We start from the raw sequence: 26,629 nt of genomic DNA, 5'->3' as shown, positions 1-26,629 counted from the left end.
ATATACCGGTTATTTGGGTTGCATTAGCCGTTTTGGGGTTCAGAAGTGCAGTTAGTAGCCGCCTAGTGAAGTGCGGTAGTTCAGCTTCTGACAGGTTTTCTGCTACTCCCCGCACTTTCAGATTGTTTTGGCACGGTCTATCTTCCTGGGCATCGAGCTTTCGTTCCGTGAGGAGGTTTTTTGTTGTTGAAGCTCTGAAACCGCCCGTTGCAGCTCCTTGATATGGGTGGCCTGGGTGTTAGAGTGTTTTTCTACCACTCCCGATTTGCTAGACTGACCGCGCAGGTCGTCTCGGATTACGGCCACCTCTGCCGACATTTTTTGATTGTGGTCCTCCATTAGCCTGCCGATCGCTTCCATTGTTACTGGCATGGAGGCCGCCGTGGGCGGTGGAGGTATCTGTGGTGCCGTTGAGGGTCCCTGCGGCTCTGCTAAGTACTCCTCCGCTTCGTCCGATGTTCCATCCTCAAAGTCGGAGCAGCCGCCATGTAGGGATGCCATATTGGGGCCTGGGGCGGTCAGGGCCTGTTTCCATAAGTCCCCAATGTTCATGCCCTGCCGAGGCTTGTCGGGCTTTTGTTTTTTCATTTTGCGGCCCATGTGGATTGGGGGATGTAGGGGTACCCCCTGATATGTGAGTAGGGTGGTGAATCCCACCTTTATCGATTGTTTTTGCTATTTTCTTCCCGGAGCTCCTCGGCCATGCGTCTGATCGCTTCAGTAGCTAGACTCCGCCTCCTTAATGAAGCAGTTTTGGTGTAGAGAACATGCCCCTGCAGCCTCACTGCTCAATCCTCTGCCATTTAGGAGTTAAATCCCTTTGTTTATGAACCCTAGTCACAACTCCCTGCATGTGACTTGCACAGCCTTCCATAAACACTTCCTGTAAAGAGAGCCCTAATTAGGCTTTCTTTATTGCAAGTTCTGTTTAATTAAGATTTTCTTATCCCCTGCTATGTTAATAGCTTGCTAGACCCTGCAAGAGCCTCCTGTATGTGATTAAAGTTCAATTTAGAGATTGAGATACAACTATTTAAGGTAAATTACATCTGTTTGAAAGTGAAACCAGTTTTTTTTTCATGCAGGCTCTATCAATCATAGCCAGGGGAGGTGTGGCTAGGGCTGCATAAACAGAAACAAAGTGATTTAACTCCTGAATGACAGTGAATTGAGCAGTGAAATTGCAGAGGAATGATCTATACACTAAAACTGCTTTATTTAGCTAAAGTAATTTAGGTGACTATAGTGTTCCTTTAAGTGATTTTCTTCTAGCTAAATATATAAAACGAGCAATCAACTCATAAGGCGCCGTGCCTCTTAAAAGCCAAAATGTTTATTTTGTGTGCATTCAGCTCAGAATAGCATTGTACTGCTTTTCATTGGATATAACTTTTCACGTTTAAAGTAACATTCAAATACAGATTTTATAGGAGACATTTTGGTAGCTTAACTTGTAGGAAAATAATATAAGTAACCTGTGATACCATCTGACAATGCTTCTGTATAAAATGTAGACTTTAATATTCTGATGGCTTTGTTAAATGTAGCTATCAGGCTACAGGAGGTTGCTGATTAAATCTGAGAGATCAGAGTGTGGACTTGTCGTGGTAAAGAGCTTAGCTAGAGAATCAGATAGAGATAGTTTTATTCTCTGCCAGCCATAAGGAAGAATTCTGATGACATCTTCCCTTCCTCCAACCCAGAGGATAAATACAATTTTGTATCCCAGCCTTTTCAATGCAGTTATATAAAATGTAGAACATGTTTAAAGCCATTCGGTATAAAACCCTACATGAACCAATTAACGTCCTATCAAATGGAGTGATCAGCATTGTTTTCTGTTGATACATTTCTCTTTTTAAAATATTTGTGGGATCCAACAAGTTTTTATTTGAATGTGAAACATTTATATACGTACAGGGCATATTAACGGTAAACAGCCGTTAAAACCAAGTGACAACATGTAAGGCAAAATGGCAGAGTTGGAAGAATTCTAAAACTTTGCTAATGAGGCCTATAAGTTGACATTTGTGTCTCAAATTAATGCAATGCATTCTTTACATAATACACACTGAAACATATACTGCCTTCCTTTTACCGGTTCACTGCGAAGCGTAGCAAAACAAAATCGGAAGAGCACAATTCAGTAAATATAGCAAAGTTTGATCATTTTTCCAGATAATTTTTTATCGCCTACATTTTGCCTTTTGAATATTAATCCTCAATTCATAGTTTAGGGAATAACCCTGTAAGTACTCCACATGCTCTCAAGCACAAAGTCCAAGACTCTAAAGTATTGTGGTATGGAACTACTTACCTTCCATGTTGGATAGGCAGGTGCTTGCGATGAACTCCATGGCTTCCTTCAACAAAGGCATTAGGGGGCTTGTGGTAGACAGATGCCAAAGAGCCAATGTGGCAAATCAATTCATCCAGCAGAGTGGGTTCAATAAGGTCTGTCTCCTCAGAGATCAGTGGCTTCTCTGATAGCACCACCTCTTTGGCAGTTACTGGGTCGGTGGAAAGCAGGCGCCAATAAATGTAACCACGGTCACGCAGGTCTGGGTTATCAGAATCCTGTATGACAAAGTAAGACAGGGTGCTTAAAGAGCAGAAAAAATATACTATAAAATTACTACAAGTCATAAAAGATGTAATGTATAACCATCTGACCGAACAGTGAACACTTTCATCATCAAAAGGAAAGGAGAAAAAAATATATATATTTTTCGAAAATGGTTTAAAGGACCACTATAGTGCCAGGAAAACATACTCGTTTTCCTGGCAATATAGTGCCCTGAGGGTCCCCCTCCCGCCGGGCTCTAGGGGGTGGAAGGGGTTAAACTTACCTCTTTCTCCAGAGCCGGGTGGGGAACTCTCCTCCTCCATATCAACGTCATCGGCTGAATGTGCATTAGCGGCAGGAGCTTTCCTATGGACGCTGGCGTCTTCTCACTGTGAATTTCACCGTGAGAAGTGCGGAAGCGCCTCTAGCGGCTGTCAATGAGACAGCCACTAGAGGCTGGATTAACCCTATTGTAAACATAGCATTTTCACTGAAACTGCTATGTTTATAGAGGAAAGGGTTAATCCTAGCTGGACCTGGGACCCAGACCACTTCATTAAGCTGAAGTGGTCTGGGTGCCTATAGTGGTCCTTTAATTACAAAAACCAACCTACAGGTTTTGGAAAGTTTTATTCCAGGAGCATTAAAACGTAGAGAAATGCCATTTCATTTTAGATTCAAGCAGTATCTTATTTTAGCTTCCACCCCCACCTCAAAAACAAACAAAAAAAAAACAAACAAACAAAAACAATCCCAAAAGCAGGTAGTTCTTTGTGTCAAATATTTGATCATTCCCTTTATTTTTAGAATAGAACAGAACGGTATCAGGGATAATGAAAGACAAAAAGAATTGGAATAAATATCTTTACGGATTGAAAGGATGTATAAATATAGCACTTAATGCATCTTTGAAAAACAAGGCAGCTGTAAAGTCAGCTTTTTACAAGCTCCTCCAGGTAATAACTCAAAGCTGTACATCGGAGTTGCTGTACAGCAAAACATTTTGTCAATGAACTGTTTATTTCATTTTATACACAAGCATAAAAAAGGGCAATAAATATATTTAGCAAACCACAGAAATAAATATCTACATTAGCAGTGATGCAAAGGAATAAAATAACTGGAATCCAAACATAATATTTTATCGCTTGTATTTAGCTGCAAAAAATGTGAAAAGCTGTATGAAGAATAAAGCAGAGGTGGACTTCTTAACAGAGAGGTCGGTATATTGTTGAAGTGGATCTATTGCAAAGCATGCTGGCAAACACCAGATAAAACCTGTGGCTACTAATTTGACTAAGAAGTTGCTTGAGAGCAAAACATGGAACGTGTATTACAGTAAAATAGATTTCAGGAAATACTGCAAAAGTACTTGAACCAGGGCTCCAGTGTCTAAGCCTCCTCAGAAATTAAGCAGTTCTCAGACTACTAGAATAATACATGTGGGAATTAGGAAGGGATTTAGAAGGTCAGGATACCAGGATTTATACTTCGCAGCTATACTTCCAGGTTAAAGATGCAAGATATCCCTTTTCTCTTCTTTTACATACATATTGTTCAATACTCGTTTGGAAAATGTGAATGATATTAAAAAATAAATATATATATACATTTTAGGACTAATTCAGGGTAGCTAAATTATGCAGTTTTGCTAGTGAAACGAGAGCTAACAAGAAGCAGGTTTTGCTAATACAGAAATACTATTTGAGTAGAACCTTTCCAACCTGCATCATGCCTTGCTATTCTGCCTTAGAAGCACTTAACACTGCAAATGATGTCCTTCCCAGGGCTGAATGAAGGCCAAGAGCTGTTATACCGCCAAATAACCATAACCACTTATTATTTACGGCAGGGAGTACAAGCACAAAACAGTTGGGAAAAATGTGTTCTGAAAAGTGGCATTGCTTCCAACAGAACAACACGCTTTTCACAAGAAACAGGAAACTGTGTGAGGACAGTTTAAGCAAGTGCTACAGGCACATTTCCCTCACAAGTGTAACACTCTTTAGATCTGTCTGGCAATAATTATTCAATTGTTTCAGATTGGGAGCCTGATTGTCTCAGATGCATATCCCTTAGAGTGACGGAGGCCAGCAGAACAGAGAATATGACAAGATTACTCTACCCAATCTAGCAGCACATCTGATGGGACTATTGTTTCTTTTGCACAAATAAATGAAACCATTTTTATCAAATCATTAAAAGATCTGATGAAGACATGTGAAGCATGATTATATTCCCCATTGAAATATTTTCAAGCTTAGGGAATGCATTGTATTAACTACTGTATAATGCACAGGGTTACTCACTGTATATGGAGAATGGACAAAAATATTGTTAGGACAAAACACTTATAAATAAAAATAAAAATTAAATCTGCAATTGTTTTAATCGTCTCCTTAATTCCCAGCTGTGAATAACTCCAACAGATTTTAGATGCAACATGAAATGTTAAATGTTTCTGTTTTTCTCGTTATCTATACCCTTTATACCTGTGTAGCCAAGCTCAGAACCTGTTGCACCAGCTCTTGGGTCTCAGAGGGCTTCTTCAGGAACAGTTTAACAATAGCAGTAAGAAGAGTAAGCTGCACCTAGGGAGAGTAAGACATTTGAAGATCTGCGTTAGCAAACAGTGAAGGCTAGTTTTGAAATTAAATATTTCAACATATAAAAAGGGGACAATGGGTAGATATTTGTATTGGTAGAAGCATATCCGTATATACAAAAATATCTATAATATTTTATCAACAAAGCCCATGGAAGCAGAGCTTCACACCAGTGTTTGGGGGCCACTGTAAAGTGGTCAGTGAGATACAGGTCAACCCTTGGGTAGCATAGACATGCTGTATTGGATTTTGACAGCAAACCTACACTTATCCCTGGTAAGTGAATGCTACATTTTAATTAATTCAATTTCCCTACAGAAGTTAATGTTAGAGCATGGGTTCTGTGTATCCTGCCTTCTATCCAGCTATAGAACTTGCTTGCTATAGATTTTGTGCTATTTGTTTGTCTCTGACCAAAGCTTTTTTTTTTGTGATCCAAATAAAGAACTTGTTTCGCTAAGACTTCTCGTGAGTTGTGTCTCCTGTTTCCTGTCCGTGTTGGTTATGAACATTGCTAGCAGTATGCCTCATAGGATCCTGCAAACGGCTCCTCACAGCCAGAGGTGCAGAGAGTTACCTTTTGGTTCCCAAGCACTCTCAGACTCATGAAATTGTGACACTTAAAATGGTTTTGAGCAAAACAATGTGCACTAAAACTTTAAACGGCTAAAGATTAGATTTTCTACGACATGAGTGCACACAGGATTATGTACAATTTAAAAAGGAAAATGAAAAGCAGATTTATGGGGAGGATTTCAGTGATGCCCAGGTTTTGGAATGAGAAGGGATTTGCTTTCAATATCAATTTAATACAGATAGTAAAATTGCTCTGTTATTATTTTGAGTATGGTTTGATCAATATGGTGAAAAGTTCACAGGTTTATGTGTTCAAATAGCCACTAAAAATGTTTACTTACAAGGATATTATGAACACTTTGTGGGGATATTTATGGGATAATAATTGTAAACAGATGAGAATTGCCCACGATTTTCAATTCTCAGATCCTTAATCGTTATCGTGTTAAATGAAATGTATAACCATATACCGGCAGGGGCGGGCTGGGCCGGGGGGCAGGGAGGCAATTGCCCCCCAGGCCGCCCGAAATTATTTTAGGACCGGCCGCAGCGGGCCGGCCCTTTAAATGCTGCAGCCGCCGAGCGCTCTTTATAGAGCGCTCAGACGGCTGCAGCTGCTTTTGTCTCCCTCCCCTCCCCTGTAGGTGGCCGAGCTGCACTCCGGTCCGCGGTCCCGGCCGGAGTGATGGGAAGGTGCACACTGAGTGTGCACTTCCTGTCAGTCCGGCCGGGTACAGGAAACAGAAACTCCTGTTCCGCGCGGAACTGGAGTTCCTGTTTCCTGTACCCGGCCGGACTGACAGGAAGGTGCACACTGAGCACCTTCCTATCACTCCGGCCGGGACCGCGGACTGGAGTGCAGCTCGGCCACCTACAGGGGAGGGGGTAAGAAGAAGGGGGGGGGGAGAGAGAGTAAGAAGAGGGGAAGGGGGGGGAGAGTAAAAAGAGGGGAAGGGGGGGAGAGTAAAAAGAGGGGAAGGGGGGGAGAGTAAAAAGAGGGGAAGGGGGGAGAGTAAAAAGAGGGGAAGGGGGGAGAGAAAAAAGAGGGGAAGGGGGGAGAGTAAAAAGAGGGGAAGGGGGAGAGTAAAAAGAGGGGGAGGGGGGAGAGTAAAAAGAGGGGAAGGGGGAGAGTAAAAAGAGGGGAAGGGGGGGAGAGTAAAAAGAGGGGAAGGGGGGGAGAGTAAAAATAGGGGAAGGGGGGGAAGGTAAAAGAGGGGAAGGGGGGAGAGTAAAAAGAGGGGAAGGGGGGAGAGTAAAAAGAGGGGAAGGGGGGGAGTAAAAAGAGGGGAAGGGGGGGAGTAAAAAGAGGGGAAGGGGGGAGAGTAAAAAGAGGGGAAGGGGGAGAGTAAAAGAGGGGAAGGGGGGGGAGAGTAAAAAGAGGGGAAGGGGGGGAGTAAAAAGAGGGGAGGAGGGGAGAGTAAGAAGAGGGGAGGGGGGGAGAGTAAGAAGAGGGGGGGAGAGAGTAAGAAGAGGGGAAGGGGGGAGAGTAAAAAGAGGGGAAGGGGGGAGAGTAAAAAGAGGGGAGGGAGGAGAGTAAAAAGAGTGGAGGGGGAGGGGGAGAGTAAAAAGGGGGGAGGGGGGAGTAAAAAGAGGGGAGGGGGGAGAGTAAGAAGAGGGGAGGGGGGAGAGTAAGAAGAGGGGAGGGGGGAGAGTAAGAAGAGGGGAGGGGGGAGAGTAAGAAGAGGGGAGAGTAAGAAGAGGGGAGGGGGGAGTAAGAAGAGGGGGAGTAAGAACAAGAGTGGGGAGTAATTAGAAGAAGGGGGTAAGAAGAAGGAGGGGGCAATAAGAAGAAGGAGGGGGTAAGAAGAAGTAGGAGGGTTAAGAAGAAGGGGGGAGTAATAAGAAGAAGGGGGTAAGAAGAACAAGGGGGGAGTAAGAAGAACACAGGGAGGGGGGGTAAGAAGAACACAGGAAGGGTGAGAACACACAGGGAGGGTGGAGGGGGGATGAGAAGAGCACAGGGAGGATGGGTGAGTGTGAGAAGAGACCGCTAGGGGAGGGTGGGGGAGAGGAGAGAGCACTAAGGGGCAGGGGAGAGCTCTAAGGGACAGAAGGGACAGCTCTATAGGACAGGGGGCAAGACAGGGAGCTCTTTAACACTACGCGCACACACACACACACACACACAATGCATCCCTATACATACACAGAAACACACAATGCACCCCTATACATACACAGAAACACACAATGCATCCCTATACATACACAGAAACACACAATGCATCCCTATACATACACAGAAACTAAACATGCTTCCCTTACACACAGAGAAACACACAATGCATCCATTACACACACACACAATGCAACCCTTACACACAAAGACAATGCATCATTTGCACACATACACAGAAACATACAATGCAAACACTTACACACACATGCAAACACACACACTGTTTTTCTTACATACACACAGAAACACAATGCATCTCTTACACTCAATGCACACACATACAGACACACAACTTGCATCCCTTATGCATACAAACACAGATTCACACAATGCATCCCTCACACACAACCAGAAACACATAATACATCCCTTATACACAAATACACACTGCTTCCACTACACACAAACACACTGCATCACCTGCACAAACTGGTATCCCTATACACTACATACCATAAGCACACATATTAGATAACACATAACACATCCCCTACACACTCCACTCCCTGTGAGCGAGCTCATGGGTGGGTGGAACATATAAGTGGACTTATGAGTGGGCCTTATGGGCATACTCACCGTCAGGCACTGGGGCCCAGACCTTGAGCTGTGTAAGAGGCCCCCCAAAAATGGAGCTGCTTCCAATTCTCCCAGAACGTTGAATTTTGTGACCACAGTTGCAAACAGCCTCCAGAGGTTCTGTTCTACACCAGACCAGTGGAGCCAAACTGCAGCCCATCATCATCCTCATCTAATTGTAAGTAGGCAATCTAGTATATTATTAGTGACACTAATCTATTATTTACCTCACATTAAAGGGACACTATAGCTTAATGAAGTGGTTCTGGTGTCTATAGCTGGTCCCTGCAGGCTTTTTAATGTAAACACACACTGTGTGCAGCACTGGCGTTAGTTCATATGGCAGATCATATGGGTGGGGCATTGTGATGTCACATGGGGGGGGGGGCGGCAAATTTATATTTTGTCTAGGGCGGCAAAAATCCTTGCACCGGCTCTGATCCTGGGCAGGTGCACCAGTCTACTGGTGACCCACAGGAGGGGAGTGCACTGATTGCACTGCACTCTCCTCCTGCCCAGACCTGTCTTGACCGCCGTGCAAGTGCCCTCTGCCCCTAATTTACAGTGGCTCACACTCACAACAAGCAGTGCCTGGAGCCTTTTGCAGAGACGGAAACAAAGAGGTTCTGCAGCAGCTGGCCGTCCTGCAAGCATTACATTAAACAGCTGTTCCCCATGCAGCCACAGGTGGCGTTGTGCTGGGAGACTGTGATTACTCTTCACTTCCTCCCAGCCTACAGAGCAGCGCATGGGGGAGAGAGGAGGAGGCATGATTTAATCTTGAATAAATCCTCTAAGCAAACCTTTATAAATTTGGGGGGGATCAGCTCTGTTTCCACAGTTTATTGGTGTTTACTCTCATCTCTGTATTAATATTGAGGGATGTCTAAGTAGTAACATCAGTGTGTGTCAGCAGGGCCAGCCGTTGGGGTGGGCAAGCTGTGCGGTCACGCAGGGTGCCATGACAACAGAGGCGCCCGGCGGCCAACACAGCTCACAAGTTGGGTACACCAGCATATTTAATTTAAACGATTCGCTGGTGGTCCACTGGTGCGCACCAGCAGTAGGTGCAGTCAGATCATATCCTCTCCCTCGTGGTTCCGGCGCTCAGTTAGTGAGTCAGAGCACAGGCTCAGAGATTCTCAGCCTGTGCTCTGACAACATTGAAAGTCAGAGCCGTGAAGGAGCGGGTATGGCAAAGAGCTACTGATTAGCATAACATCAATATCGGTTATAAAACCAGAAAAAGGTGGGCATGGATGGTGAACTGATTTGGTGGCGCAATGGGCCACTTGACTGGTTTTGCCCCCCAGGCCTAAGGCTGCCAGCCCTCCCCTGTATACCGGTAATTAAAATTACAAATTTATTAAAAAATAGATATTTATTTTTTATATTCAAATGATAATAATATAAGTAACATGCATGATAATAATCAATGGAATTTTCAGTATAACATGAATATGTAATACAATATGGTAATTTAAAACAACATTTCCTAATGACTAAGACGTAGTTTAAGTCTAAAGCATTAGGTGTCAAGATTGATTTACGATGGGCTTCACAGAAGGAATGTGATGTTTCACACACAGAGCTACAGTGTAGGGCAATAGAACTTAGCTAGCAGTTAGAAATAACCCTTTCAATGCTGGCTAGACCTCCTAAGTAGTTAAGATCTACTCCTATGTAATTTTAATAAATAACATTTAACCAGTCTTCAACCATTTCCTTGATTTTATCCAATGAGAGAAATCTACTATGTTATATTAGCTGATATTTTAATTAATTTGTCTAAATAGATATTTTATCTTATTTTAGAGCCAATCAATACAGCTGGATAAATGGTCATGATATGCTAACGTGATATTAATCACACAAATACATTAATGATTATATTGATCCCAGCTGCAGATGGGATGCTATAACCATATATATATTCTTTAATAATTAAGATTTCTAAATATGAAATCAAACATGATTTATCCAGTCATATATCATGCTATTAATTTTAATTAATTTTAATTAATTAATTAAATGTCTGTATATTTACCAGTTAAGTAGATGTTTCTCATCAGATATCCTCAGGTAGCTAAATGTCATAGATATCTTTCACTGCATGGAGTGTGAGAGTTTCTTGGTTACTCTGGTCGCCCGATTCTGCCTGGATCTCTCTGAATCCCCAGAGTGTCGTAATGTCTCTCTCTTCAATCTTTGAATCTCCTCTCTTCCCTTGTCTTAACTTTTTAAAGGGAAAAATTCCTTAGGTGATAGTCAATCACAAATGTGGGGTGTGGTTGCCTTCTAGGTAACCAATTTAATATTCAGACTCTAGATGGCAGTATTGTTCCACTAGACATACCTATCCAGGAAAGAGTTAACTTTTCCTGGTGGCTATTTTTGACGTCATTTACGTTATCTTTATGTAGCCAATAACTTATTTTATCTGTCAGATCACAGGGTTTTTCTCAGTTTTGTCCAGACTATGCGTCTGCAAATTCTGCTATAATTCCTAATATGACAGCTTATAACACTATAGATGAACTCAAAATACAATGAGAATCTGTTGGTATAGAAAGTAAAATTTAATTATTTAATCCTCTGTCACCCAGGTCTGGGTTTAGAATTTATTCTTATTCCATTCAGCTTGGGCAAAGCAGTCAGTTTCAGAGAAAGGATAGAAATGTTGTGTCTCTTTGTTAGCTTGAAGATACAAAATGGAGTCTGGTCTGTTTAGCAATGACTTCAGAATATACACTTTGTATTTCTATCATAGCACAAAATGTCTGCCGATATAAATACCCTGACAACTTGATGGATGGCATTGCTAACCAAGATTCACATTAACAATAGATCATGTTTGTCAAAACATCATGAGAAATGTAGTTTACAAACATCAGAGGTGTTAAAGTTAGCCCAAACTAGATTATATAAACCATTATATGGATCTTGGTTTATCTAAAAGAAAAAAACAATACATTTGTACTGTGGTACTACATTTATAGTGTATTAGCTTGCACCATTCTGCATCAGTGTGTAGATATATGCTAATTCATACAATGAGGAATTGGTGTGAATTGTAGTGAGTTCATAAAATATGGGGGGGGGGGAATAAATAAAAAAAAACTTCTAAACCAAGACAAAGTCACAGTATGGATATTTTTGCCTACATTTTGCAATTTACTATAATTTTATACAGAGTAGATTTAGAATTTGCTGGTATTCTATATTATATTATATTGAACTACCTACATAAACACACACAAATATCTATATATAATCTGCATGTGTGTTTATATTATCTCATATATAAACACAAGTGCAGATTACTCCAGGACCTGCAGAAAAAAAAAAATAGTTGTAGCTGCCCCCTCCCATGCTTTTCACACTGTTTCTACTTAATATCATCTTCATTTAACACCCATGACTGCAGTAACAATCATGTCATTGGTGATCCAATGATGAAGCAGTGAGTGCTGGACTTATGAACCTCTGTTTCGATCTGCTCCAGTAACTCGTGTTTCAATTACTAACAACTAGATGCTGTAACCAATGCCTTCTGCAAACCTTAATAACCGGCAACAGCATTATTGGCAAGCACTGAAAGTACAAGGATCATTTGAAGAAAAAAAAACACAAAAAACCCAACGAGAACAGTATTGTGCATTAAATGGTAAATAATACCTCTACATCTAACAGAGTGTTTAAAGAATTTAGGGGAAAGAGCAACTAAATGTTAAGACAATACAGTTCATTTGTGTGTCTCTTTAAAAGCAAGTTAAACTCTGATAGAAATTGCAGCTCAGTTATTTGCAGTCCTTTCCAAAATACAAGTCATGATTCCCTGATGACAATAGATTTGGCAATCCAACAACAGACTCATTCAATTAGTAAGGACTTACTTTACCCTTTTTACTGCACCTATTTTATGGATGACAAAAAAAACCTTGTGGATTTATGTCTTTAGTTACATACCAAGAAAGTTAACTCTGGCAATGTTATTGTCACTGTTGCTGTGGTTACCTGTGTGCTCTCATCGTGGAACCCCTCCAAGAAACTCTCTAAGAGTTCATCTGCATTGTCAATGCGTTCTGCGTATTCTCCAACAATCCAGATCATGGCGGCGCGAGCATCTGGCTCATCTAAGGAGTCCAGATTCTCACACAGTGTGGCTATGATGCTCTCATACCTGAAAAAAAGAAACATTGGAACATGCCAATTTCAGCGTTAGGGTAATTATATTTACACGCACACAATATTTTATTATCTATCTATACACACACACACGAATACACATCCACATATATGAGAAAATCTGTAATTCACAGAAACACTTACTTGTTAGGGTATTTTCGGAAGATGTCTCTGATGACGACAATGGCTTCCTGCACAACATAGTTGACTTTAGTCTGTATGAGATCAAGCAGGGTGCTCACACAACGCTCTGCAGATTGCTATGGGAAAAGGTGCATGTTATACAAAAGCATGTTATTTAAGTCTCCATGGTTACCAAATGATTTTGCTCTTTAATCGTTCCAATAACCAATTAAAAGTATTTAATAGATCCTGTGAAATGTACATGAATAACAGAATCAAGGCTACGTGATCCACAGCGGACATACCAGTAGAGAAAGCACACGTTATGCAAAATGCTAGTGACAAAAGTATATATATATATATATAAAAAAAATTTTTAGATAATCTCTAGAATGGTGATAACGGTACAGCTTTAAATAATTTACCCTATTTGTGCATTATTTAATTACCAACTCATCAAATTAGACTGCTCTGCATGCAAGCATTAATGCATATTACTAAAGTGTGTCTGGTAATCAGCAGTAGAGGGCGTGATGCAGCCAGAGATGGAGAAAGAATAGAGGCATGAGAGGCAGAACATTCTTAACAACGATATAAAATTATACTGACATGCTAAGCATTAATAGGACAGAAAGAACAGAATGTATTCAAATAATTAATAAATACAAAAGTAAAATATAATGAAATGATCAGGTGAAAGGACAAAGTGAGAGGGGAAAGGAAAGTGAAAAGAAGGATAATTTTGGAGGGCAACCAAGGACTTTGAGGTGGGAAAAGGAAGAGAAGGGGAACATATAAGCATCAGTAAAGAGAGTAAATTTAATCTAATTTAGTTATAATTATTATTATTTTTTAATTAAAACAAAAACTTAATTCTCAAAAAGAAAGTGTTCACTATGTCTCAAAAGTTTAACAACATGTGTTAATATTCACAAGCTAACCACTGTGGCACTACATATCAAACATTACTTCAACTTTGATGGCGCAGCGGCCTATGGCACGGACAGCCTTGCGGACAAAATCCACATCCACCTCGGTGGCGTATTCCTTCAGCTCTGCCAACACCTGCCAGAAACATAATATATACATTATATACACAAACAAATAATAATCCTAAAAAAATTAGGATAACTATTAGCCTTGAGATTTACTCATAAATCCAAGCATTAAATTTTAAGTTAAAATCATTATAGACTGCAGTGTTTGGAGTTACACACCTTTCTCATCTATGAATAGACCACACAAAGATTTTGCTTAGACTAGTGGTTACCAAACTGGTCCTCACGGCCCACCAACATTCCAGGAGTTATGTATTTCCTTCAATTTTTTTTTTTTATTATTCCAATGGAGATACTAACAAAACCTGTATTGTAGGTGAGTCTTAAGGGGTGGCTTGGGAAAAACTGACTTAGAGGGTACCTAAAAAACCCTCCCACTCCAAGTACTATAACCACCTCGGCACCCTGCATATGTTGCATGGTGTTCCCGTATGCCTGCATACCTAGTTTCTGCACTGATTTGCTGAACCGCTGAAGTTGTACGTCTACCCTTTTCTAGGAAGAGGAAGCTTATGTACATCTATGGAATACTAGCTGAAATACCAATTTGGTACACTATACAAATTCAAACATGTTCATGCAGGTTTATAGGAGAGAGAAACACGCAATATTGGATTACAGCTTTGACCCCATTTACAAAACTGACTGGAACTGTCAATAAGTGTGACACAGAATTATCTGCGGTTCATTCACATTTTCTAACTTGCTAAGATATTTCATTGCACAGAGGGATATGCATTTAATGGCTTTTAGAAAACTCTGAACAGAGGCATGCTATGAGGTGCAGAAAATATTTTCCCCCTCAAAGCCATCTTAAAAAAATATATATATTATTTTCCAACAGAATTACATTTTAAGTATATTTTTGAAGGTTACAAAGTGTTCTTTGACCATAGTTTCCCCTCTGTGTGCAATTATTACGATTACTTCATAAGTAATGTGCCAGTAAAGTCCAGAAACCTGTTACATTTAGTGCAATACAGATTTCTGCATAGCATCAGACACCAAGGGGTACTGACCTGAGCAATATTTGCTTGAGATGCTAAGCGTATCATAATATCCAATTTCTCCAACTTTACATAAATGGGATCATTGTATTTGACAAAGAATACTTTGATTTCTTGTTTCAAAATTTCAGGTCTGAGGTGAGAAAATATAAAACGTTTCAGAAGATGAAGACATTAGTTTCCAATCGGACATTCTACTAGAATAATGAAAATAATAATTTGTTTATATTATTCAGAAGGACCATGAGTGCAGCTGAATACAGATACAAGACCATTATGCTCTGCATGTCACCTAAAACAAATGGAAACGCTTCTATGACTGGCTATTGCAGCTCCACAACTGTATTAACGACGATCGTTGACCTATAGAATATGTGATTTTCATATAAATCATAACTTGCAGCTCTATTTATAATATCCACAATAAAATTAAAGTACAGTAAATAACAGGAAGATAAAAACATAGCCATATATATTCTATTGACAGTTGGATTGTAGCCTGTGGTTACAAACCAACAAAAAACAAAAGGTGAAAAGGCAAAATATACCTCAAAAAAAAAAAAAAAAGGAACAATGACTGCATGTCCAGTATAGATGGGGCGCCTCCAGGGTACAACTTCAGCTTAGTATATCTACTTTCCATTGCACCGCTGGGCCACAACACCCAAAGTGGGAATGTCACCTATGGGGATCTTTGCAAAATCTCCTGAATATCCCAGAGCTGCCTTAAGTAAACTATTCCCATGCACAAAAGATTTTCCACTGCGCTGGGAAAAGCAATACTGCGACCTGCCTTATGAAGATGACATGCAAGATCCTTCTACAACAACATGGGGACCACCAGACTCCCAGTCAAGCAGTCACCGTCTGCAAATTATGCAATGATCCTAGATGGTAACAGATCCACTTTAAAGAAATACAAAAATTATCTTGACGGCTTCTAACTACCTTACATACAAATGCAAAATGGCATAAATTGGACAAAGAGCTGGTCAAGTTTGAGGGAAAGCAGAATCACAGTTGCATCATTTTTAAATGAATAACTTCTATTCAATTTATCCAAGGAATACTGCAGACTGGCTGCAGAAGGGAAGGTCTGTCCAACAAGTGGACAGGATGAAATAGATGTGCCACAGACAATTTAAAGAAGTGCAAATCAAGCAAGAGAAAGCGAAGGAAATCTTAACCCCTTAAGGACACATGACATGTCTGACATGTCATGATTCCATTTTATTCCAGAAGCTTGGTCCTTAAGGGGTTAAGCATCTACTTTGTATACTCTTATTGGTGTAGCGAAAAACAAAGCAATCAAGTCTAAGAACCATTTACCAGGAAGTCACTGAAAAAGCAAACATAAGATTCCCAAGTACCTCAGACTAGCCATAGCAGCCAGAAGGAGGCATAATGGGTGATAAAAAGGGATGTTAATGGATCATCGAAAGCAATCTACGTGGATTTCTCTGCAGGCTGACAGCTGTCCGTGCTATATTATTTTCTCTGCTTGGAAAATTTCTCATGCACAGAAGAATGCCGGGTATTTCGAAAAGCTTTTAAAAATATAGACAATATAGGTTTCTAGTGTGTACAGTTGATGGCAGCTTAAACCAGAGTCTCTCTATTCCAGTCAAGTGTGTAGTAAGAAGAGGAGGTACTGCTTTGGTGTGTTCTCAAAGGGAGAAGTGATCTTGGTGGTTGTTGAAAATATAAAAAAGACTTAAAATCTTCCCTACGACAGCCAAGACATGGGGGTTCAAGATTGTGATCGAAGTATACAAAGTATACATCTCTTAATCTGGTATGTGGCTTAATATTTGTGTCTTGCACACATAGTAAGTAGGCAAATGGTCCTAAGCAATTGCCTACTATTACTGTGAAACTGAACATCGTCTACAAACAACTTTCAACTGTCTATCTTTATATGCTACAAACATCTGTCTAACAGACAGACTTCAAACCTTCTCATGATTTCCACTTCCCTAACCAAAACAAGCTTTCACAAAAAACAAAACAAAACCCCAAACATTGGTTAATTTCCTGCCAGTATTAAAGGGACACTCCAGGCACCCAGACCACTTCTGCCCATTGGAGTGATCTGAGTGCCAACTCCCACTACCCTTAACCCTGCAAGTGTAATTATTGCAGTTTTTTTTTTTTTTATAAACTGCAATAATTACCTTGCAGGGTTAACTCCACCTCTAGTGGCTGTCTACTAAACAGCCACTAGAGGGAACTTCATGATTCATAGCAAAGATTTTCTTTGCTAGTGCATCGCTGGACGTCCTCACGCTATGTCAGGAACTCCAGTGTCGCTCAATTCCCCATAGGAAAGCATTGAAAATCTTTTTCAATGCTTTCCTATGGGGAGCGCTAATGCTCCCACCAGCCGACGGAGTCAGAAGGAGGAGCGGAGGAGGAAGCAGCGACGAGGGACATCGTCGCTGCCTCAGGTAAGTTACTGAAGGGGTTTTCACCCCTTCAGCAACTGGGGATTGGGGGGTGAGAGGGAGAGGGAACCTGCAGTGCCAGGAAAACGGATTGTTTTCCTGGCACTGAAGTTTTCCTTTAAGCACGGTCCATTCTCATGCATCCTTGAGGATCACATTTTTAAAGAAAAAGTGCTCTTTTAACATTTCATCACCATTGTTCCATATCACTCACCTGCCTGGAATTTAAAGGGACTCTCCAGTGCCAGGCAAACAATCAGTTTTCCTGGCACTGCAGGTCCCCTCTCCCTGCCACCACCCATCCCCGGTTGCTGAAGGGGTGAAAACCCCTTCAGTGACTTACCTGAGACCCCCGACGATGTCCCTCGGCGGTGGTTTCGGGTCGCCGCCGCTCCTCTCCTTCATCACGTCAGCCGACGGGGGAGACTGATCCTGCCCGCCGGCTGAGGAGACCCATGCTTTCCTATGGGGAATTGAGCGACGCTGGAGGTCCTCACACAGCGTGAGGACGTCCAGCGACGCTCTAGCACAGAAAACCTGTGCTATGAAGCAGGAAGTGCCACTAGAGGAGGAGTTAACCCTACAATGTAATTATTGCAGTTTATGAAAACTGCAATAATGACAGTTGCAGGGTTAAAGGTAGTGGGCAGAAGTGGTCCGGGTGCCTGGAGTGTCCCTTTAAGTGCATTACTATTTAGGGTACACATCATTGTGTAAGTAAATACCAATATTCAGAAATGAGGAACAAACAAAAATATCAAGCCTCTCCCCCTCCTAAAAAAAACACAACTATGAATTATTGAATAATAAACAGTTCACAATAATAAAAACACACTGCGGCCTCTCAAGTAAAAAAAATGTACACTCCCACATAAAAAGTATATTATAGGATAGGGCGGCAGTAAGACATGAATTTAAGGTCTGCTATAATAAAAACAGGAGCACCCTATCCCATAACACTCAGCAGGCAACAATGCCAAAGGATTGCCATTACTAGTCTAGTACCAAAATAACTTACCGTTTTTGGACAATGAGGTTTATGTTCCTCAGAGCTACGTACTGCACCTCTGGTTCTCCAGAAAGAAGGGTGACAAGTGGAGGTGCCAGTTTCTTTAGCAGCATGGTGTAATAATCAGAATCTTTAGGCAGCAGCTCCAGGAATTTCATTAAAACCTTTACAGCCGACAGGACCACAGCAGAGTTGGCATGGGACAGCCGAGGAGTGACCCGTTCACAAATGCTGTACAAAGATTCAATTGCTTATTAATTAGTGTTTGGGAATCTCTCTAGGAAGAAGTATGCAAATTTGAAAAAATAATGTAAAGAAATACTCAGTGTTCCATAAACTTGCACAATTTGAATGATGTAGCCATCAATCTATGTGCATATATTGTAAGAGGGCACAATATTCTCTAGCTGCCTCTGTAACCTCACGAAAGGATGCAGAGGAGCAGATTTAAAGAAACATTTCTGTGGTGAGTGAAAACCAGTACTGTAGCAAAGGAGAAGATAAATGGGGTTTTATAAAATAAATCTAGTTTTCCACTGTTCTGCAAAACAAAGAAACTTGGCACAGGTAGTTCTTGGGAGGGAATGCACAATTATCAGCTCAGCAGGCATATGGATCATGACACATGTCTGCACTCACCTCTGTGCCTCCCTTTCATCCTTGGGATTGTAATTAGACAGGCAGTCCAAGATGAATATCTGTCCCCACTCCGTACATTCGTTGAGAGCAGTCAGCAGTTTATTAATATTCTGGGGATTTAGGTCCAGTAGGTTACTGTTTGGGTGAGACTCGCTGATCTCAGACAGAGCTGCCACAGCATTGGCAACGACCTGGTGGGTAAGCAAGGAAGAGTTAGTGAAGCAGGGTGGGCAGTAATCGCACATCAAAGAAAAGTGTCATAAAGCAGCATGTAAGTGATTAATCACAATGTTCAATGCGTGTTAAATTCAACTAAAACAAAACAAAAGCAACAAATTAATTAACTACACCAGTGGAGTGAGACATATGCTCAGCAACTACGTGCCATGCTTGCATTACAAATTCTGCTAGTATCTAGAGTTTCAAGACTGTATTGGGCATGCCAGCCAATCAACAATAAAAGTATATGTTTCCAGTTGTACTTCAGCTGTCAATTAAAAATACAATGTAAGCACAATTTACTGAATTTTATTTTGAGCAAAGTTCAGGCATATCATTTTGGATATTATGTTTAAATGAAATCATAAAATATCTTTAACTTGAGACACTAAGGGATGAATGTTACAGGAAAATGCAATGCTTATTATTAGAAACCGCAAGATGGGTTTCAGGGTAATATGGCAGCTTGTGGCTACAGTATATTTCAAAGTGTGGCATCAGACCCTGTAGCAAATGTAAGGAAATGGAAAATATAATGTAGGAAATGTAAAGGAACATTAAACATCAAAACAACTTTAGCTTCAAGGCACACTATAGTGCCCGGAACACAAACATGTATTCCTCCCTCTCTTTGTACTAAAAATTTGATTTTACTCACATTATTTCCCATGCTGAACTAGTTGCGCCACAGCTGGACCTGCCTTCGTGGCTGAGATAATCAAACTTGGGAGGCAATTGCGCATGCACGCTAAAACGCTGCACTAATCAGCATCTCCTCAGAGATGCATTGAATCAATGCATCTCTATGGAGAGTGTTCAGCATGGAGACACTGCACACTGTGCAGCACTGACACTGGAAGCATCTCCAGTTGCCGTCTGAATAACTGCCCCTAGAGGTGTTACTAGGCAGTTATGTAAACACTGCCTTTTCTCGGAAAAGGCTGTGTTAATATTAAAAAGCCTGCAGGGACAGGCTATAGGCACCAAAACAATTACATTTAATGAAGCAGTTTTGGAGTATAGATCATGCCTCTGCAGTCACACAGCTCAATTATCTGTCATTTAGGAGTTAAATCCCTTTGTTTATGCAGCCCAAGCCACACCACAGTAAATTAATAGAGCAGAATAAATTATAACTTAAAACACTCTGTGCAAAAAGGGAAGTTTAAAATGTAAGCGATCCTCAAAAACAAACACATTACTAAAGGGACACTATAGTGTCAGGAAAACCGCTTGGTTTTCCTGACACTATAGTACCTTGAGGGTGCCCCCCTCTTAAAAACCCCTTCAGCTACTCACCCTTTTCCCCCGCCGGGCTCCCTTACCTCTCCTCCCCCGCCGACGTCAGCATCCTTGTCTGACGTCACCGGCGCCGAATGCACAGCAATGCTGCGCGCTTATTCAAAGTGTCCGTAGGAAAGCATTTTTTAATGCTTTCCTATGGACACTCTGCGTGATTGAGGCATAATATGCCTCAATCATTGCCGATGCGCCTCTAGTGGCTGTCCTGAAGACAGCCACTAGAGGCTGGCTTAACCCCAGATGTAAACATAGCAGTTTCTCAGAAACTGCAATGTTTACATCAGGCAGGGTTAACCCTAGAGGGACCTGACACCCAGACCACTTAATTGAGCTGAAGTGCTCTGGGTGACTATAGTGTCCCTTTAAGTTAATGGAGTTTTGATAATTAGAGTGTCCATTTAAGTGGACAGTCCAGGTTGTAGTTGACCCTGAAGAGAATTACTGTATTAGATAATACAATTAAACAATATTGCAAAAATACAAATGATATGTCAGTTCATGTGTCTTTTTCTGAAGTAAGCTCAGACCAGGTTGGGAAGTAGATGACATCTTTTAGCAGATGCTAGTCTTCCCATTGTTTCCAGAATTGCTTTATGGGATATGAACATAGATCAGCACTTTACAGCAGTTCTACTGGGTATAGGGGGTACATTTAACATAACAGACCAGAGGTTTCATAAAAGAAGAAATAGTTAAAGACCTCAATCATGTAAACATTTTAGAAATAGTTGACCATGAACTGAATATTGCTGGGTTATCATGACATTGCACAGAATGCTAAAATGCAGACATACTAAGCCCCAGTGAATTGCTATAAAACAGAAGTTTTAGGTCCACTGTATGCCCATGGAGTGTAAGCTAACTTGAAGGAAAATATGTTTGGCAAGCTAACACCCATACATTCCCTATTCATAGTAATTTAGTGTACTATTTTATTGGCAACCACCCCTTTCCCATGAGATATGTGCAAATACACATTACCAGGTGACTAACCAAAAATGTTGGCCTTGATGTTGGTTGATGACCTTGCACGCTATGGTCACTAACTGGTACCGAAAACCTCAGGATATTAATCATACACTGAAGTTCTGATAGTATGCAAGTAACCGTTTTGTTTGTAAGCTGGGGCTGAATATTACAAAGCCGTCTGAAACTACAATCAAAACTATAATTCCCTTCCATATTAAGGCCATTATAAAGTAATGTTGCATTAACCCAACAAAATATGCAATAAATAAAATCAAAAGTGAGAGAGAAAAACACAATAATAAACCCATTTCAGAGCATTCACCAACACCAAAGGGAAAAAAAAACCATAGCAGTATGAAAATTATATATAGCTACAGTGACTAAAAAATCATAAACAATATTTATATGGAATAAGTTGACATATAGATTGACAATTATTTAGTTGAAATTAATTGTGTAAGGAAATTCTATATAAATATTATTCATGGTTTTTTATTTATATTACAGTTATCACACTCCTCACTGTGGTTTAATATATGTGATAACATGGCAGGTCTCTGACTTTTAGACTACATGTTATAACTTTATTAGATTACTCTCACTGACATGAAACAATCAGAGGCATTCCAGAGTCAATACTGTCTGTACCGTGTACGAAAATAGATAAAAATTAGAGCATTGAATGAAAAGGCAGGATGAATAAAAGCTGGGATCTAAGCCTGCTTTGTTACTGTCAGAGGGTAATTGGGAAATTAACTGAGTGTATAATGTAGCTAATGAGGTGTAATGCGCATTTGATTAATAGGAATCTTCCACTTACCAACCTTTTAAAACATTAAAAAAAAGTGGGTTGGGGCATACTGCTAATACTGGAAGAGCTGGGAGTGAAAAAAATAGGGAGGAACAGCTCAAATAAAAATAAAGCAATTTAACACTAAGAATATAACTCTATAACCAAATATGGAAGTATGGCTGTTTAAATAAACACGGGTGAATAAAACACAAACATATCTAGAAAAAGCGAAATAACTGGGGGAATTTATCAAAGTGTTGAATTCTGAAAAATTACGCAAAGCAGGGCAATTACTATGGAAACCAGTGGAACCAGCAGCACTTTTCAGAATTCAACATTTTAATATAGCTTCCCCATTCATTAGCATTGCTTGCGCAGAATGTCCCAATTTTGTTATTTTCTTTTGTAGGTGCTGTGAAAATGTTTACCACTTTACTACTTTTCACTTTGCACAACCTCATCAATGCCTATTGGTGATAATGCAGGGGAACACTTCCTATGGTACAAAGAAACTCATTACTTCCACTTATCGAGCTGAAGAGATCTATTTTTTCATTGTTATTCGTGGCAGCTTTATTTAGTTGCACAAAGAACCTTTAGCATTTAAGCATTTTATTTAATGGTTGCCTTGGTCTATGGGCACAAGATAAGGACTCTTAGGCATATTAGCCAACAGTGGATAATTACCCATGTTCAAGTAATACTTCACAATAGACGAACTTATAAAAAACACTTTTCCAAGCAGAGAAGTAATTCTCTTTTTGCATAAAAACCCCCTTTTCAATTAATTTGGCTATATACTGCTTGTTTTTTCATAATGTGCTGGAATACTATTACTATGCTAATTGTACTAAGATTCCATGAGTGCCCCTGTGCCATTCCAGAGTACATTTTTAAACCATTTTAAAATATTTTGACAAGTTCCCAGGATCCCACATGCCAAAAGCTGCAGTCCTTGCTTATTCATGAGATCCTAGTTAGCTCTCCTAAGCAGGGTCATACAGGATCGTAATCACTAGCCAATGAGTGCGGTCCTGGATTAGCCAGGCTTAGCTGCAGATTGTCATCCTTCTCATGCAGGCGGCCCAGTGGACTGGGTAAGTTGTCATACAGTTTTAAAAAAAGCAACAACACAACTACAGTCTGTTAATGATTTGACAATATACTTGGGTTCAGCTGGTAACCTGTTCATACCTCCTCTTCAAACAGAAGTGCAGGGAGCTTCCATTAGTCTCCTCTGGGCTATGCAGGGTCGCCTCATTGACTGAATGTGCCAGCAGAGTGCTATCAGGCAATCAGCACAGGTGGGTTCCTGGCTTACTTCTGGTAAGTTGTCAAATCATTCTTCAGTGGTTTGACTACCAACACTAGTAGGACATCAGGGCACTACTGGCACCATAACCACTACCGTGGGCTGTACTGGTTATGATGCCAAGAGTTTTCCTTTAAGAGTCTAAGATAAGAAATACAAATCTCAACGTGGAAACCATGTTTCCTCCCCCAACCTCAATTAATGACGATAACATTATCACAATGTGCCATGAAGAAGGCTCTGTGGGTAGAAAGCAGTTTGCAGCGTGCCATGTGCATTTACAGAAATAAATAACCAAATAAAAAGGTCATCTCATTGCAGCAACACAGCAGCTCACAAACAAAGGGGGAACCAAAGGATACTGTGCTCTAATAAAGCTGCTGAAATAAAGGGCAACCCACAGCTACAGGGTATATTAAATAGACACTGTACACAGCAGGAAAACGTAAAATAAAATTGTTGAAACAATAGAATAATTAGTGATTTTAACAGGAGTATGTAGCTGACAAAGCCCAAGCAAGTTATCACCACGCTTTTTTTTTTTTTTTTTTTTATTTTTATATATACAATAAATACTCAAATATGAAATTATGACTATTGCCAGCACAGAAATTTGAGGATACAGGAGAAAACAATAATAGAACTATACTCTGAAACCTGGGATCATTTGTCAACAGACACGGTGCTTCCATTAACATTTTCAGCAGACACACACAGTGCTGGGACTGGCGCACACACTGTCAGCAGAAACACAGTGCTGGGGTTGGGGACACATTTTCAGAAGAGACCGAGTTGTAGTCTGGGTGCACAGTGTGAGAAGATGCACCAAATCAGGGACAGGGGACACGTTCTCAGCAGATGCAAACAATGATGGTTTGAAACTAAGTCCCCTTACAGCCTAGATGTGAAGTTCTGTGTTCTTCACCCTGGCAGCTGAGGTTTAATTGTTGTATTGGCATAAAATATGTTCTGTCTTTTTTTTATGATGAGTTTTGTTAAACCAGACAAAACAAAACAAGTTACTCAGTAGCATTTGTTCCATATTTCCGTAAAACTACTACAGAAAGCTTAGTTCGCCCTGACCTTCCATTTACCAGTAGAATTGTCCTTCATTTGTGCGATAAGAAATTCAACAAATTTGACTAAAAGGCAAATTAGTAACGATTTCAAAGCCAGTAGTTATTTCTGAAGACACCAAATACATGGGTTATGTGGTCAGAGCAGTCCACTACTGCGGAAGTTATGCCTTTCGATAAAATGGTGGAGGAAATGTTCTTTTGGCTGTCTAAAGTCACATTAGTATAAGCTTTATGCTATACAATCTAGACCGAAAGCAGAGAAAATTTAAGGTACTTACACACAAAACATTTCGAATGGCATTGATTGAGCAGCTCGTTGGGCAAGTTCGAAATGCCAATTCAGGAACATGGGGAAAGCCACCAACAGAAGACACTGATGACAGGCTAAATGGTAAACCCCACTTCATGATGAAAAATGAAAAGAACAGTACCAAAGATTGTGCAGTATGCAGCAACAGAAAAATCAAAGGTCAAAGACGAGAAACGGCCTACTTCTGTGGAACTTGCCCAAGAAAACCTGGCTTACATCCAGGTGTATGTTTTAAAAAGTTTCATACAATGAAAAAATATAAAGACTAACAAAATTTTAAAAGTTTAGAATAGTAATTTTTTATTGGTTTGTAGTTATAACAAATTTTCTTTTTATTTAAATAAAATTTAAAGTTTTTAAATAAAATAGGACCTACCTGCTGAAAAACTTATTTATTGGATCGCAAAAGGTTAAGATAAAAAAACGGGTCGCAAGAGTATTCTGAGAACGGACAGCAGCTGAAATAGCCTGCCCTTCGGTGGGTCCCCGCTCAGAACTCAAGCTGGTTTTAGCTCATCTTGTGCCATTACAGAGAGAACATATCTGAAGCATATCAGACTGGTCCCACCCACAAGGGCAGTCCAGATCCGAAATGCCAGCAAGTTCTCTCTGCACGAGAGCAACCCCAGACGATCGTTTCAGCCTTGTTAGGCATCATCATACTCTTGCGACCCGTTTTTCCTCTCTCCATAAGTTTAAAGGGTAATCCAGACGTGGACCCCTTGCTCACGGTGCCTAGAGAGATATCAGCTATGCCTCACTGATGATGCCTAACAAGGCTGAAATGATCATCTGGGGTTGCTGTATCTCTCGTGCAGAGAGAACTTGCTGGCATTTCGGATCTGGACTGCCCGTATGGGTGGGACCAGTCTGATATGCTTCAGATATGTTCTCTCTGTAATGGCACAAGATGAGCTAAAACCAGCTTGAGTTCTGAGCGGGGATCCACCGAAGGGCAGGCTATTTCAGCTGCTGTCCGTTCTCAGAATACTCTTGCGACCCGTTTTTCCTCTCTGCAAAAGGTTAAGATGTCACACGCAGTGACTACATGAACCAACATGTAGAAATGTAAACCTCTTCACTCCTGTTGCATATACACTCACAGTAACCCAATAAGTGAAATTAATGTAGTTTGTCGGATCGGGGCATTCACAAAACAGTAAAACAGTAAGATAATGTACATATATGGCAATGAAATATAAGTTTGATAATTGTAATACACGTATGAAAAAAATAAAAAAATGAATAAATTAACCCCTTAAGGACCAAACTTCTGGAATAAAAGGGAATCATGACATGTCACACATGTCATGTGTCCTTAAGGGGTTAAAGGGACACCTAAAGTGCTTTATTAAGATAAAGTTGTTTTGGTGCTTATAGTGTCCCTTTAAGTAAAAATCTCTGTTTTCAGGTAATTGATTTTTGGACTGTTATGATAATGTCCAGCTCAAATGCCCTTCTGGACATCAAATAAGTAATTTCAGGAATCTAGGAGCAGATTGCGCATGTCTGAGATACTCTTACAGGGTTATTCACAAAGGTGAGAATTCATAGTGAATTAAAAAAGAATTTCAAATTTACGTTCATAAAAGCCAAACCAGACAATTCTCTAAGTCAGGAATGCTTTCAGTTCAGCTACATTGGCCTTAAATTTGAAATTCACTTTGAATTATC

General features: G+C 40.4%; 1 protein-coding gene across 1 annotated transcript in view; it reads right to left on the bottom strand.

The window, feature by feature from the left end:
* AP2B1 (adaptor related protein complex 2 subunit beta 1) overlaps positions 1–26,629 on the bottom strand; it is a 113,863-nt gene that overhangs the window by 64,049 nt on the left and 23,185 nt on the right. Inside the window, exons 6-13 of the mRNA XM_063456628.1 lie at positions 18,972–19,162; positions 18,342–18,563; positions 14,892–15,012; positions 13,784–13,879; positions 12,836–12,951; positions 12,521–12,686; positions 5,059–5,157; positions 2,318–2,577 (exon numbers count right to left, since the gene is read on the bottom strand). Of these exons, the coding sequence (XP_063312698.1) occupies positions 2,318–2,577; positions 5,059–5,157; positions 12,521–12,686; positions 12,836–12,951; positions 13,784–13,879; positions 14,892–15,012; positions 18,342–18,563; positions 18,972–19,162 (1,271 nt within the window). The remainder of the gene's footprint in view (positions 1–2,317; positions 2,578–5,058; positions 5,158–12,520; positions 12,687–12,835; positions 12,952–13,783; positions 13,880–14,891; positions 15,013–18,341; positions 18,564–18,971; positions 19,163–26,629) is intronic.

This window comes from Pelobates fuscus, chromosome 1, assembly GCF_036172605.1.
Source record: "Pelobates fuscus isolate aPelFus1 chromosome 1, aPelFus1.pri, whole genome shotgun sequence".
NCBI classification, from domain to species: domain Eukaryota; kingdom Metazoa; phylum Chordata; class Amphibia; order Anura; family Pelobatidae; genus Pelobates; species Pelobates fuscus.
This window is presented reverse-complemented; position numbering and strand designations above follow the sequence as displayed.